The sequence below is a fragment of the Aptenodytes forsteri genome, unplaced genomic scaffold, assembly GCF_000699145.1.
Source record: "Aptenodytes forsteri isolate BGI_AS27 unplaced genomic scaffold, ASM69914v1 Scaffold172, whole genome shotgun sequence".
Taxonomy (NCBI): Eukaryota; Metazoa; Chordata; class Aves; order Sphenisciformes; family Spheniscidae; genus Aptenodytes; species Aptenodytes forsteri.
In genome coordinates, this window is record NW_008795018.1 from 968,669 (window position 1) to 985,300 (window position 16,632).

Genomic DNA, 16,632 nt, shown 5'->3' on the forward strand with positions numbered 1-16,632 from the left:
CCAGGGAGGTGGTTGAGTCCCCATCCCTGGAGGTATTTAAAAGACGTGTAGATGAGGCACTTAGGGACATGGTTTAGTGGGCACGGTGGTGTTGGGTTGACGGTTGGACTCGATGATCTTAGAGGTCTTTTCCAACCTTGATGATTCTATGATTCTATGTTGGATGAGAAATGAGTCACAGTATGGATCGAGGGAGGATTCTTCTAGATCAGCAGTGACATGAGACATGTTGGGAATAGCACACCTGTGCGGAGAGCTGGAATGTGTACCTTAGGTATGTCAGGCTATTTATAGAGTTGCCTAAGTAAGCCAGCCTCTGCTAGAGATTATCCTGAAATATTAACTGTTGTTTAAAGCGATTTTGTTAACAATAGAAGCATACCTGTAACTATTCAGCCTGTGGGCGTTGTCTGCGTCATTGTAATTGTTTGCTTGATTTACAATAGAATCTAGAGACCACAATCAAGATCCTGTTGAATTAGATGCCTCATAGATATATATTACAAAGACAGTTGCTAGCCCAATTTTGAGTTTACAGTTGTTCAATATAAAATAAAAAAAAAAAGGTAAGAGAAAAGAGGAAATTTTGTTCCTAAAACTTTAACTGCCAGTTGCAAATATTCAGAAGATGTGATACAGCTTTTCCTCTGTGGTCCTGTCCTCTGTGCTTATTTATTTCAGTGCAGGATCTGATGATATATATTATTTAGACTTTAAAATGCCCGTGTCCTTTGAAATTGGACTTATAAAGGTGGCACAATGTATGAAATACACTACCTCAGTTACTATGCCCAGCTGCCATTCTCCATCAGTGCAGTCCCATAGGTTGTGAGTTAGGGGGATTGCTTACCTGCGAAAACTTACTCGGGAACCTTTCAGCTGTTTAAGATACTGTTGAAAAGAGAATATAATCTCCAAAGGCAGCGAGGGTTCTGGCTAGTGAGCAGGGATAACAAGGATACAGCACTCACCCCTCTCTCCTGCCCATGCTTCACACCTGGCTGAGTAGGTCTTGAAATAACACTTGAAATGCCATCGTTTACATCACAGTGTCCATAATGCTGGGTGGTAAACTACGATGGTTCAGAAGATGCTTTACAATCTTCCGTCAATGAAAGCAGGAGGAGCAGGAGTAATCTTTGCAGTTAGCCCAATCTAAATCATTCTTGCTCATTGCTCAGAGCTATACTAAAAAGTATTATCTTTGCTTTCTCAGCATTCGAGAAAAGTTTTGTACAATTTCGTAGAACTCTTTTTTTTTTTTTTTTAAATATTAATGCCTGTTTGTCAAAACTGCAGTTTTCCAGGAGAAAGAATTGGTGTTAAGACATTTCTCATGCTTAAAATTATTAAGGGGGGGAAAAAGGCTCTGAAATTCATGAAGTGTTGCTTTTCTCTATTTTTTTTTTTTTCCCTGGATGGCAAATTTCAGGATTTTTTTTCCAATTGAAACAGCATAAGCTATTAAGATAATTACAATGCAGTTAGAAATCATTTATATGAACCAAAACAAAATGTTTTGAAATTACCTAATTAAAATATTTCACTTGACCCAGGCAAAGCATGGCGTGACTTATCAGATCACGCTCATTGTTGTGTGTTTCCTGCTAAAATAAGGAACCTATTTGTATTAGATACCTTCATCCGGTAGATATAATTATAGAATGATTTCTTTCACAGTCTTTATATCTCTCTTTAAATACATGGTCGCTTGTTTTGGGTTTTTGTTTGTTTGTTTGTTAAATTTTGCTGTGTTTGTTTGAGGTCTGCCTTCCCAGGCATTGAATCATTTTTGTAACTCTTTGCTGAACCATGTCCAGTTTTTCGCATTTATTTTAACATGTGGACAACAGAAAAGGACACCGTGTTCCAGTAACGGCCCGCCCAGAAGGCGTGTGCAGAGGTGATACAATCTCCTTACTGCTGCCCAGTGTTGTCTTGTTTATAGGTCCAAGAATCCTACCAGACCTTTTTGCCAGAGGATTACATGTGGAGCTCATATTCAGTTTGTGAAGAGCAGATGAGTTTTTAGGACATTGACCCTTTTACAGTGGCTAACCTCCTTGTTACTGTTAATATTGTTTAGTGTTAGGTTTTATGTAGTGAATAAAATTCAGTTATCAGCACATTTTTCTTCCTGTTGCTTATCAAGTGAAATCGTAAGGCTAATCTTTTGATGACATCATGATTTCCATGGCAGTGAATTACTGCAACAAATACAGGATTACAAGCTTGCAGATTAAAAAGCACAAGCTGTTGTAGGAGGCAGAAAGCACCTATGAATTAGGAGAAAAGTTGAGATAATTCCTTTTGGATTATTTTTTTCTCCTGACTGGTTCAGTTTAAATCCCTGAGATCCAGTCCCAGAGATCAAATAATTAAACTACCTTGTATTTTTTGACAGGCACAGTCACTGGCTTCGTCTTTATCTACTCGACAACTACTGCGAATTTGTCGTCGCCTGTCACAACATCCAGATGAAAACCTTTACTATGCTGTTAATAAAGCCTGCCTTTCCAGGTAGAAGTGCTAGTTTTGGTGGAAGTTCAAGAACTTCTTGGTCAGTTGCTAACGTGCAAGATAGCTTTTAATGTGTTTTAGTAGATAATGCAATTGCTGTCTTGCTCCTTAAAGTCTGTCATTTCTTTAGAAGTATTTCTGTGGTATTCTGAAACCTAGGAGGTAAGTAGAAATGACTTTGTACTATTTCGTCATCTTTATGAAGATATTTCATTTTGTTATATAAATTAGGTCACCATTATCAGTATTACTTCACTGTCTCAAAACACTCAAAGCGGAGTTATATTAATAACTAGTATGACTAGATGTTTGTTGGAGGATTGGTTTCAGTTCTAAAAGCTGTATCTAGAAAAGTTATGAACATCTATATTTTTTGTTTGTGTCCCCCCCCAAAAAAATGAAAGCAAATTGTAATTATCAAAAGGTTTGGAAATCTGAAAGGGCCTAGTTCTGGACACCTCAGAGCTTACTCTTTCTCTTCGGAAGCTGGGGTCCAAGTGAACTGAGTCAAGAGAAAAGGTATTTCTGAAAAAACGTTGTTTCTATTGTAGCTCTTACTGGCAGTGGAATGAGGACATTACATACTTCCAGTCTTAATCCATCCTACGTTAGAATCCTGTTGCAATATTCGATAACACTGAAGCCTTTTAAAATGAGCACGCAGCCACAAATATAGTTCATCACCTATGGAGGAAGCTCAGTTTCTCTCCTTAGGGATAGGTGAAATGTTGAAGACTATTTGAGTGTGAAAGGAATAGACATTCAGGGTTTGGAGGTCCAAGTAAAGCTTCATACTGATTTTAGATTACAGAAAATACTGAGAACTTTAAAAAAAAATCCTTAAAATACAACCTCCCTATTACTTTTCTTCATTTAGGTTTTTACCAAACCTTGCCAGATCAGCTTTACATAAAAATCTGCAGGATTCTCGTATTGAGAGAAGTCCAGATGACATGAAGAAACTAGAGGAAAAGGATTACACGTGTAAGCTTCTGCCATCTTTTGTCCTGCTCTTCATGAATGTTACTCAGATGGTTGAGCATATAAAGGTGTATTAATTATCCTCAAAATTAAATGTAGTTTGCTCCACTTATATCCCTTTGACTTTGTTCTATCCGAATGCAGTGCTGCTCTCAGTAGGTTGATACTTTTGTATTGTCTGCTGTATTCCCAGCTCATGGAATTTTGTTCTCCGTCATGTTTAAGTGTTTCCCAGTCTATAAGATCCATGGCCTCAGGCTGCCTTTTTTGTTTGGGTTTTTTTTTTTCATCACTGATAACTACTCTTCTGTACAGTTACAGCCTTGGTTTGATCTTAATATTTCTCTGTTCTGTTTTTTATCATTGCTTCTTTCTCTCCACTGTTAAAATCAACCTTTTTCTCATTGAGACTCTTGTAAAAGTCTTGGGTTATGTTTTGCTTTCATTCTGGCATGCAATTTTTTGTTAGTTTCCCTTCTTTTTATTCTCTTTAAATTGCTGTGGTTGTTACATGTCACCTTTATTGAGCAGGTCTTTGTTTCTTTACGTCATCCAACTTGTACTCGTTTGCAGTAGCCTTCAGTGCTACGCATATATTGCTGCTTCTGCCATTTTTCTCACTTCTGCTTTCTCATTCCTGCATGACCCCTGGTCTTCATGCTAGCTGTATATCTTTTCATATCTTCTGTCAGGCAGCACACTTTGAGCAATTTGCCATTTTCCATTCACTAAACTTTTCTTTTACTCTGCTGCACCAGTGTTATCTCTGCTGTCACTCTTCTGTATGTTTATTCTCAGTTTTGTGATGCATTTGACTTCTGTGTTTTTACAGTTAGATCTTTGCAGTAGTAAACACATCTTTGGTTTTAATTAATATGGATTCTGTTTTTATATCTTTTATTTGTGTATGTGTATATATAAAAATATATATTTAAATATATATTAATGTTTCTATTATATACAGTATAATATATGTATGAAGCCATATGTATATGTATATACATATACATATGCAGCCATCCATGTATTATTATATCTGTATTTGCATTTTTTGTATATATAAAGAACTATATATATAAAATAATTTGAACTCTTGCCAGTTGTGTGATGCTACCTGCTTACCATTCTCTTTTTTATCTGGACACATCCCTTGAATTTTCTTTACGTTTCTCTGTTTCATGCCATAAAGATAGAACCATCTAGAATAATAGGTGAATAACTAAAACCATCTGTCTAGAAATTGGGCTATTTTCAGTTTTACACCATACCAGATTAAGAAATTAGTGGCAAAAAATTACTACCGTTTTTATTGCACAATATTATTGTTTACACTTAACTGTTATTTTCCTAAGGACAGAATTTATGATTCTTTTGATCTCAGAAATTTTTCTAATGTACTTTTTCTCTCAGAGCTGTAGTTGAAGGTTATTTCAACGAGTGCAAATTCAGCCAGTTTTCACCAAAATGTTAAATGTGTCCATGTTCTGGCCTTAACCCATTTGAGCAAAAATGCAATGCTGAAAGGGAGAATCAACAGTGACTCTATACTGTTGTGGTAGGTTGGCCCTGGCTCTCAGCCAAGCACCCACACAGCCGGTTGCTCGCTCTCTTCCGCACCCCACTTCCAGTGGCACAGGGAGAGAGAACAGGGAGAATGAGAGTGAGAAAACTTGTGGGTTGAGGAAATGTAGCTTAACGATATGAGTGATATTCCGATAATAAAATGAGAGTATGAAATTGAACCAAGACAGCGGTCACAACTTCTAGTGTTTCTTGTGGTACTTTTCCCTTAAGATCACCTGTTCATCATTTATTGTAATAGACGTCTTTGCAATTTTAAAGACATTTCAAATTCATGATAATGCAACCTCTTGTTAATGGATACGCTTCCAAGCATTCTCTTTCTTTAGATAGAATTCATTTACTGCAACCCACAGCCTTGTTAAAATTTGTAAATCATCACTTGCAAGTGTTGGGGATTGATTGCATGTCTGCTCAGAGAATGCTGTAAGTAATGCATTTGCTTGCTTCCTGAAAAATGTCTAGGTGAAATAAACAACGGGATTCTGAAGATAGGGTCTGTGACGATGCCAATTTATAACTCAACCGAGAAAATGAAAGTGCCTGATGTTTTGTTTTATGAAAATGCACAAGTAAGTATGAATCTCTGGCTTCTGAGGTACAAAAAGTTTGTTAAACGTATACTAATGTGCATGCTCATATATACTAAGTAATGTACTAACTAAATTTCAAGGGTATATTTCTTAAGTAGTTTCTTTAGGATTTGATGCTCATTTCAGATGTCTTCACCATCCCTTTGTGAAGAGATTGTAAAAATCCTGTTGAACATTAACAAAATATGAAGTAACAGTGACTGAAACTGAATTTTATTTAGAATTATTTGATCAGATGTTGGATTGAGTGATTTTTTTTTTTTTTTTTTTTCTTTTTTCCCTGCTGCTGGACTGATCCACTCTTAGGGCTGGATTATCAATTCCAACCTGAGACCGTGTTTTACAGGCTTGTCGCATGAAGTTGTACCTGCCTTTTATTAGAATTAACACTGCATGTTTGAAAAGCAAGGCAAAGAGTAATTAGTTAATTAGTTATTAGTTAATTGGGTATTATTTATTTTAATCAGTTTACCTTATTAATTAGTCATTAATGTTATTAGTGTTAATTAGTTTGTAGTAGTGAAGAGTAGGAATAATTAGTGAACACAATAAAAGGGAGTAATTAGTGAACACAGTAAAAGGGAAGGGCTTGGTGACTGTGTTTTTTTGGGTTTTGTTTCCTCCCACCCCTTTTGTCGAGGTAGGTGTACTGCAGCTTTCTTCTCCATCTAGCATGGAAGCCTCAAAACTGTCAGACAAGTGTATCCTTAGCAAGAGAGTTACCCTCTGAGTTACCTTTAGAATATTTTGCCTCAGGAGGGCAACACTGATAGCATGATCTTGTGAAATATTTTTCTTTTAGGGGCCTGGTGTGGGTTTGCTTACTTTTCCTTTCCTATTCTTTTTTCCTCCCTTGCTTGCAGTTTCTCCACAGAAAGGCTATGGTACATGGGTATCACCTACTGAAGGTGATGACAGGCCGTGCAAGGGGAACAGATGACAGTCGTCTTCTTCCCCACTAACATTTTATGCGAGATTTTGTTCTGTGTTGCCATTTCGGTGAAGTACTTAATTTGAGTCTGTTGGAAATGAAATCCTGAGTCTTGCTAGGACTTACATCTGCATTGGTTTTTCCACCTTCTTGCTTATAGCTTCAGAAAACTGTATGCAACCTGTGTTCAAATATTATGCATCTGTTTTATTTAGGCAACATCTGTTAAAAATGCTGCAGAGAGCAAACTGCTCTGTATCTGTCCCTGGTAGCTATGCATTCTGAATGCTGAAGGAAACAACAACTAAATACCAGTCAGGATAGCTGTTCCCATTTCTAAATGAATTCTACTCTTATGTTCTGTATTGCTAGTTTGTAGTTTGGTCATTCAAGTGCTGTAATGATTGTTTAGCAAGACCTGCTGGAGAACAAATTTGATTTATGAGTCTAGTGCAATACTTCCTCTCCGTTACCTAAAACCTACAGAAATAAACCGAAGCAGAGGAAAAAATATATCCTCAGCCCTTTGCAGTGCTGCACAATGTAATGAAATACACAGTTTTTGCCTCTGTGTGTTTGGTCTTGAAACTTTTCATGTTCCAGTGGAATTTAGCATTGCCATGGAACATTGCTGTTGGTCCACAACAAGTGGCACAGGGATGGAAATAATTTTTAGGCGATATGCCAAATGCCACTTTCAGGCCAGGCTTTGGGGAACATGGATTGATAAAGTTGACACGATATTGATGTGTCTACTTACAAGTCCTTTGTGTAAATAATTTATCTGAAATGTCTGCATGCATCCTAATACAATGCTAGTTTATGTCCTGGTGAAAAAAAAAAAAAAAAAGAAGTATCAATACATAGTATCTCTTGTGGGAAAGCTGTTCTTCAGGGGAACTCTAATATACACATATTTGTGCAATTTAGGATAAAAAAGAAGTCACCAGGAGGAGAAGTACTCATGCCTTAGCAATAAAATAAAAAATGTAATCAGTGCTTGTGGTAAAACTGACTTCCTAGAATTTATGCTGTATCTGGTCAAAGTTGTTCTCATCAGTTATAAATTTCCAGTGTATACGCATGCCAGAAAATATAGTAATTTGCCTTGAAGTCCTCTCCTTAAATTGTGCATTGAATATTCAGTAGTCTTTTGACATGCCTGGTTAGGATTTTGTGGTATTAAGCTGTGTTTACAAGATTTTCTTTCCCCACCCCCAGCCTCTGTTCTGGAGAGATTTGGAAATCTAAAACGTCTTTCACACAGTTAGAAACTGAGCATTTCTATGCTCAGAAATTACAGGCAAGCTACTGATTTTTTTTTATTTTATTTTTTTTTAAATCGGATACTAGAGAAGAGATGAGAAGGTGAAAAAATATATATATTTATCTAACGGCAAGCATTCATTTCTCTAAGTAGGTTGTCTGACCTACTTACAGATGACCTATTTTTACTAGATACAGTGGAGAAATATACACAACTTTATTGTGAATAAAGTAGTCTGCATTACCACATTATCCTTAAATCTTTTCAATCCTTTTAAACAAATTATTTGTGAGGAGCAAGATAAGGTTAAATGATGTACAGTGTGGGTTTCCTTTTATGATATGGATATATGTAAAATACACCTCAAGCACTTTGGCTTCAATTAGGCAGTCTAATTTAGAAGTTGTAAGACACGTAATAAACGCTTTTAGATTTGAGCTTGCATTTTCTTATCTTTGTTTCCCTTGAACATAAAGTTCGATTGGAATAGAAAAGTGTATTTGTCATTAAGCTAGACCTGGTATTTAATCTTTAATAAAATAAATGTGTATAATTTATGTATTCATGTCAGCTGCCTTTTATTCCCTCTGTTTGGTTTCTGTGAAGTTCTACCAGGATACATTTTGCTTCCTGCCAGTACAATTGCTGGAAAATTGTCATACACATATTAATGAAAGTTCTTACACGCTGGGTGACAAGCATTCAGCTAAGCTAAAAGGAAATGCATTAGGAGTGATTATGGAGAACTAAATATATTTAGGGGAATCAGATACCCACAATCAGTTGGAGCAGAGGAAATACATAAGGAGAGTTAGTATTTTTGTTTTATTGTTTTAGTCTGGATAGATTGCCTCTGCTATTGTTGGCTGAGAAGAGACTCTTGCTATGAAATAACTATGAAATAGCTATAAGTATAAAGTTCAAAAAATTTTGGCCCGAAATCCTGAAAGTAAAGTTCCTGTTGTACTACTATCATTAGTGAATGTATAAACTTGAGAGTATAAAAACAGGGGTGAAAATTGTGTTTTTGTTTCTCTAGCACATGATGGTAATGGAAGATATGCTAAAGGACTTTCTGCTGGGAGAACATCTTCTTTTAGTTGGCAATCAGGTGAGTTAAACATCTCTTACAATGCATGGAACAAACTCATTATTTAATAATGAAATTAAGTCTCTGTTTTATTTCATTGAAATTGCATTCATTGGTACTATGAGGTATTTCACCTGGTTTTTGATTCTTTATCTACTAGTGTCCATGTGTTTTATGGGCACATATCTGTGGAAAATATAAATGCCTTAAATGTTTTTTTTAAGGTCTTAATAATGTTTTAAAGTCAAAACATTAATAGTTATATGTAACAACATTACCATTAAAATCTTCACTTAACGGCTTTGGTTATCCTTCTTGGCTATGTATCAAACCTCTCCTTTAAAATATCCAATGGTACATAAGAGGTGTACACATAAGTATTATCTAAAGCTTATTTGTTGGTAGCAAAATACTAGTTTTCTCTAAAAGAGATACAGATTCGCTTTATTCTTTGGCTCGTATCTTTGCTGATGGAGACTTTATTGGTGAGATCATGGGGGCTGTTGTGTTCTTTTAGTTGGTCCTTGCTGTTTGGTGACACCTTCTAACAGTTTATAGGCTCCCCAAGATGAGGTATGGGCAGATGTTCTCCAGCTGGATATGTTTGAAAGTCTTCATTCTTCACAACCATCTTAAAACTATTACTGGAACTGTTAGATGACTTGAACAGAATTACACACTTTGGCAGTTAGCTCTGGAAAAAAAAAAAGCTTTTGTTATTATTTCTGTATGTTTGAAGTGTTCAGGAAAGTGATACTTCCCAAGCTACCAGGTTGGTTTTGCCCTCATAAAATAATCTCCCTTTAGTTTAGCTTTCCCTTTGCAAGGATACGATAATTTTCTAGCAGATGTTTCTCTTTATGTTTTGCAATAGCCTTTGGAAAAAGTCTAACACAAAACACTAATGGTCTAACTACATGGCAAGGAATATAAAATACTAATTGTTATTAATATGCATATATTAAAAGTACAGTGTACAGTTATATACAGTCTCAACTATTTAGAGTCCTTCTTAACAGCTTGAATTTACGAAGTTGTTGTACTTGAAACCTCTGTAGACTTTTGCTGGATGATGCCAGATGAAACCTCCCAAAAGGTTTCATCTATTCATAAATAGAAATTAATCTATTCATAAATGAGATCTATTTGTTCTATTTCATAAACAGTGCTCTTTATGCCAGCTTCCGAGTTGGTATTGAAAATGTTATATAGTACAGATTGCCTGCAGGACCTGCTGTCAGGGAATAGCAAGAGTGGGCTGCTCCACGGGGGAATGGAGGCAGGGACAGCGTCCTTAATAACAAGGTTCACAGTCCCACAGTGTCCAAGCAAGAAGAGCAGGTCTGGGGACAGCAGCCATGGTCAGCCAAGTGCCTAGTGGCTGCCAGACAGGTGATGAGGCAGGTCTGAGGTCAAGCTGGGAAGTCAAGTCAGCAGGTCCAGGCTGGGATCAGCAAGGTACAGGGCCAGGCACAGCATTGCCGCAGTGTAGGTTGGGAAGGAACCGAGGAAAGGGCCTTTGCTCCCAAGCCACGGGGGGCAAAGGGGACCCCAGTGAGGCAGCAACACCATGTCAGAGCTGACCTTCAACACAGACAAGTAAAACCCTAGGTGGGGGGGAAGAGCTTGCAGAGCCCGGTGGTACACTCAGGGCCCAGGCACGTGCTTCATATGTTCTACCAATTTGGCAAAAAAATTTTGAAGTCTATGCGAGTATGATTTCTAGGGTATAAGGTATTTTCCCAGCAGTGGTATAGTCATCTTTAATAATTTAATGTGTGCCACATTTTCTCCAAGCTTATGAAACTCTAATTGAAGACAGTGTTAAAAGATTTAACTGGGTTGAAGTATTGGAACATACTGCTTTGATTCTAGACATCAGCTCAGCTGTACCATTGGTTGGAAAATTGATTGATTTGCTGTGATTTCTCTTTGGCAAATCAGTAATACTTACAGGTTTTGTCTTTTATTTGCTAACATACTTCTGAATACTTCCGGGTTTACTCTTTACTAATTTGTTTCACTGTTTTTATGTGTGACTAAGAAAACGCCAGCTGGCCTTTGCTTTTTGAAATACTATTTTTTAAGTTTGAGCACTGTATTTGTCATTCTGCAGTCTTTTAGGACCACACCAATCATCCTTGATTTCTCAGGGATGATCACTAACCATTTAGAAATTGCTTGGCTAATTCCTTAAATATATTACTATAAATTTCTGCAGCATGTGATGAATCCTGTTGAAGTACTTTAAAAGCAACCATATTACATCAATATGCTTTCATGCTATATATGCAGATACCTTCCCATTGAAGATAATAGAGTTTTCATCCCTTTTTTGTAAAGCAAATCATTTAAAAACTAGGATTTTTTGCTGTTCAGTTACTTTAATAGTTCAGTCTGTAATAAGAAGGTAGGGTTTTATGATTGCTTGATACATATGTCAGTGTGTACCCGTGTTTCGCATTTGGAAGAAATAGATAATGTTTTGTGTGGAGATACAAAGTGCTGTTTTGAGTTCTTTTTTGTTGTACTTCTTGTTGGTGAATGAGTGAATCATGGAAATTCAGTGTAAATAACTGACGATTCAAATACTCTGAACCTGGGTATTTCAAAATATATGACTAACATCCCTTTGATGTTGTGTCATTTCCTAGATATTTAAATGGGTTGGCATGTACCTTAGAACGTAATTTGGTCCATCAAAATGATGACTATATAAGTGAGTATCTCCGTTCAACTGTGATTCAATGTGCAAGGCTTGACCTGTAGTCTTTCTTTTTGAGACTGGATTTGATTTTGCTTGGTTGACTGAATGTGGTTTTCCTCTTTTGCCTCTTTTGTTTTTGTAACGCATGTACACACACAAAATTCCTGTTAGCTTAAGACCTCTCTCTTTATTTCAAAGTCTCTCAACGTAGTCTCTTTTGTGTATTCTTTTTAGTTAAGAGCTGCCTGGTGAGAGTCCTTTTACCAAGATTGTTTTCAAGATAGGAACTTTGACAATTTGTATTTGAAATTCAGTAAATTAAAATTAAATTATCTTGGTGGATGTTAGGGACTGGTTTTCTTAATGAAACCGAGGAGAATTTGAAGACAAGTGTTAGATACTGACAGATATCTTTAGAAGTGTTCAGCTTCTGAAGTAAGCTACTTTATTACCGACTTCATTCATGTGTGTTCCCTGGAGCTTATATGGCCCAGGATTTCACAGCATAAATGTATTACATGAAATACGGCTTCGTCTAAATATTTGTTTACATTGGTTGTTGATTTATTTTGGATGCTAACTGGAATATGCTTCCATTTCATATATAAGCAAACAGGTTTCTTTGGGTCCTTGGGAAGGGCAGTGGATAGATACGAATTTTCAGCTATGAAATAGCTTCCAATTAAAGGAAATGCCAGTACTTTAAATATGGCTTCTGATACTGCTTTCTGAATGAGCCTGTAGTCTGAGTGTGAGTGAGACTGACTATGACCATCGATAGTTTTTCAAAGCAGCTATAAAGCAGCTTCTTCCTTGGCTGAGAGTAAGCAGCTTTTTATTACTCTCAGAGCAACAGGCAAACAACAGCAAGAGTCCTGTTTAGTAAAGGTTACTTATTCCAAACTTTGCAGTGACTGTTTATTTAGTCATTACATATAGCTCTTACAGCTGCTTCCAAGCTTCATGAGACAGACTGGAGTATTTATTCTTACTGCCAAGGAAAATTTTTAGGCTGTGTTTTCGTGAAATTTTGCCTGATGGACACTGTGCAGTTCATGGATTGGTCACTACTTGGTATCTTTTACTGTTTCTTTGAATTTCCTATCTTTGGCAAATAGGAGAGAAACTATGTTAATAAATAGAATTTGTTTATGTGGAAAAACTTGAAAAATAGCAGTGGCTAAACCACTTTTATTTTGTCTCACAATTTTAAATTTTACATATAACATTTCCCAAATTGTTGCATTTGGAAGTTGTGTAAAAAGAGGTGTTGGATGTTTTTGCCTTTATTGGTCATAGGTGAAGTCTTGGCAAACATCAGCTGTCTTTGAAGATACAAAACAAAGTATTGATAGTTATAAGGGATTTGTGGCTTTCTGGAGAGACAAGGCTCACAACCTTGTCACTTCTGAATTATTTTATAGCCCTGAAGTTCTAAAACACCTAACCACATGTTAAACAAAATTGAAATATTTTATTTGGCATTATTCTGTTGCCATGATTTATAGTATGAGCTGTTCAGATAGCTGGTCTCATAAATTAAAGAGGTTTTGTCGTAGCAACGAATCCTGAACATTTCTGGGTTTTGGGCACTGTTAGCGTACAGGAAGTATTTAATAGCAAGTTGTATTCATTTTGGCTTTTAGAGTTACTCTTGTCATTCACTGTGTAAATACGGCATAACTATAAATACTTTAAATTTGAATATAGTACATAAATATCTTTAAAATACACTTCTACCATGACCTACTATGAGTTATCTAAAACAGCACAATTGCAATTTTATGTAGCAGGACAGATGCAGCTTGTAGCAGGACAGATGCAGCTTGTACCAGGTCCAGGAGTTCTGCTATGCCTTGAGAACTGCATGTGATCCCTGGCTATGTCTTCATCAATGCTTCACTAGCCTTTTTCCATTCCATAATGTGTCTTTTAAATAATATATATGTTTTATATTGATTCAAGTTTCAGTACATACAGCCAATATTCTTAGGTGCATTTTAGTCAGCTTGTGCCCCTCTGCTTGACTGTACCCTGTCAGCTTTGGCACACAGTGCTTGGCCTTCTACACTTACGTCATCTATTATAGTCTCTGCACCATTTTCAAAGTGTAGAGCATAGCAATGAAAAGTGGCTGAGTGGACATTACTGTCCATATCGTATAAATGTAACCAAAATTATAAGGAACATTCTCTTTGTCAATCTTCCTGAAGAGTGGACAGAGGAAATGCAGTGTACATTGGGATAGCCTCAGTGTTCATCAGGACCATTCCCTATTTGTCATCTTCTGCTTGTTTTTCTCTTTCCAGAATTCCCAGTTTCTCTTTTGTCTTGTAGTTTTCTTCATTGGCAACCTTTATCACTATTTCTAAGTATTTGGTACTAGCTGGTCTGCCCTTGAAAATGAAATACTTGAGTTACCAGTATCCATCCTGCTTTTATGGTAAATTACTTAATAAGGAAGAGCTACATTTAAAAAAAAAAAAAAGATAATAAATAATGTATTTCTTCTCTTCAACAATTATTGTTAAGGCTTAACAGATGCTGGAGTTCCACATCTTGTTCTGGCTTTCCTATTGCTTATGTTCTCTTTTCAACAAGAAACACAAAGTTGATAATCAGTAAGAATAATCAGAAATGCCATGCAGTTTATTAAATTACTGCTGAATACAGAAAGCATTTAAATTTTGTCCTCCTTCATTTGATGGTGTGGAAATTCGGATTGTACTTCTTGTTCAAAATTGCTCCCCCTCTACTTCCCCATGTACAAGGAAAGCACTTTGCAAGGTGATAAAACAAGCCTGTTCCTGAATAGCTTGCAATCTAATTAGACAATTTCTAGATAAGGGAATATCAGAAAGAAATATGAAGTAGAATAAGAATGAAGAATTCTATAAAGGTGCTAAATATTGTTCTAAATAGTTTGAAAGAAGACCGTGACAGAATCTCTGGCAGCACTTAGTAAAAATGTTGATGTGAGCCCACAGTAAGCAGACTATCACAAATATATTAAAAAAACTTAGAAATGTAATGGCCTTTTGGCACATTTGGTGATTTTATTTCCCTGATAGAAGAATGTAATTTCATCCTTTCTGCTGCCTTTCTTTAGCTGAGAGATCAACTTAAATGAACTCTTGGGTTCCCACTAGGAATTTATTTTATTCTTGAATAATTTAGTAGGACAAATGATTGAGTCTTTCTTAAAGTTATTTAAAAGGACATGCTTGAATAGATCTTTCCTTCTAAGATAATATTATTCTTCTTATCCCATTGTGAAATTGAATTAAGTAGATACTGAGAGTGTAATAATATCAGTCACCAGAAAACTTAAAATGCCAAGCATTTGCTGTTTCAGGTTTTCTAGAAATAAAGGACTATGTTTTCCTGCTTAAACTTGTGTAAAAATGGACAGCTTCCTCTGCAAGGCAAGAACGTGCTATCCTAAACCAATTTATTATTACGAGCATGAAGAAACTGACCTCCAAATGAGCTAAATTGGGCCAAATACTATGATATTTTTTGCTTAAGGAATTCTTTGTGACAGTTGTGGAAAACTTGGAAAATATTTCTCTTTTACTTGTTACAGTCATAACAGTACATGCACATATGAGAATAAGCATGCTCTTTAAATGTGTCTCTGCTTACATTATTGCTTTCTGCCTTTACAAGTTATGCTGAAGAACCAGAATAAAACAAGAATCAGTGAATTTTCTTTCGGATGTTCCTTCCCACAGATTCTTTCTATTGTAAATTTTTCATATGCTCCTCTCCATTGAACCACAATTGTCTTACCTTGCTGGAAATGTGAAGATTGTGTTTAGCCTGACAGGGCTCTGGGTTGAAGGTTGTACTTCAGATTCAGAAAAGGGCATAAACTCTACAAGCTTATCTAGACTTTTAGTCAGAGATTTATCCAAAGCATTCAATTCATTACTTCTATCAGGGAATTAAGTTTATTTGTTCTTACGATGAAATTTTATTATTTTACCATCACCATAATTTTTGCATGCCCCAGATGATAAACTCAAAATAAAATAATGAGATCCTAAACCACAGAGCATTCACTGTTGTGACTGACAAATATATATGTTGCAGCTGGGGCAAGACTTAAATCACCACTGCTTTTGCACAGCTATTTTCCTTTGTGACTAACATCCAAGCAAGGTAGCAACGATAGGGTCTATTGCAGTGGTCCTCTGGTAGCAATGTCTAGCGTCTGCTGGTGACACATCTTCTGCAATTATTACACTGCATTATTCACATTCGTTCCAAGCAGGGAGTGATGAGCTTAATAACACCTGGAGTGTTTGAGAGAGTTCTGTATAGGTGCTGCTTGTTGTTCTGGTGATAACAGTACTTTTTTTAAATCAGAAATACATCCTCTGGTGTAAAAATAGCAGGCTCAGTCAAAATGCATGCATTCTTGCAAATGATTTTGTTGGCAGAAACAGGCAAGCTGTGGGCATGGAAGGTGCTTCAGTGCCAGACCCAGTGTTAGAAACCGTACATTAGCAAAAGTGTTTTCATTTTCTTCATTTTCATTGTTCAGCCATAAGTTTCTGTGATAATGATGCTACCAATATAACTCTTTCTATGAAGTCACAAACTGAGAACTGTGACATGAGGGTTCTGTATACTAAAATTTAATGAAAAGTCAAGATTCCCTAGTAATACAATTTTTAAATTAATTATGAAATAAAATCTCCTAAGGTGAAAAAGTGATAAACTGCTTTTTTCACCAGTTTCAAAATTTGTTTCATTCTTTTGTAATGAAACAGGTGCTCTGCTATGCAGGACGGCAGTGTGCTGGAATGGAAAAGGTGGGATTGCAGTGTCTCAGCTGAAGGGCAGTACTGAAGAGCACAACATGGCAACCTCTTTAACTGCTTCAATATGACCTGCAAAGCATTTAAAAGAAAATAAAAATGAGGCAGCACGGTTTAGATTCCCCCCCCCCCCCGC

General features: G+C 36.3%; 1 protein-coding gene across 2 annotated transcripts in view; it reads left to right on the top strand.

Moving 5' to 3' along the window:
* Nucleotides 1-16,632, top strand: part of VWA8 (von Willebrand factor A domain containing 8) — a 211,062-nt gene that overhangs the window by 76,483 nt on the left and 117,947 nt on the right. For both annotated transcript variants that reach the window (XM_009275642.1, XM_009275641.1), the window contains exons 17-20: nucleotides 2,405-2,520; nucleotides 3,398-3,504; nucleotides 5,548-5,654; nucleotides 8,913-8,984. In XM_009275642.1, the coding sequence (XP_009273917.1) occupies nucleotides 2,405-2,520; nucleotides 3,398-3,504; nucleotides 5,548-5,654; nucleotides 8,913-8,984 (402 nt within the window). The remainder of the gene's footprint in view (nucleotides 1-2,404; nucleotides 2,521-3,397; nucleotides 3,505-5,547; nucleotides 5,655-8,912; nucleotides 8,985-16,632) is intronic.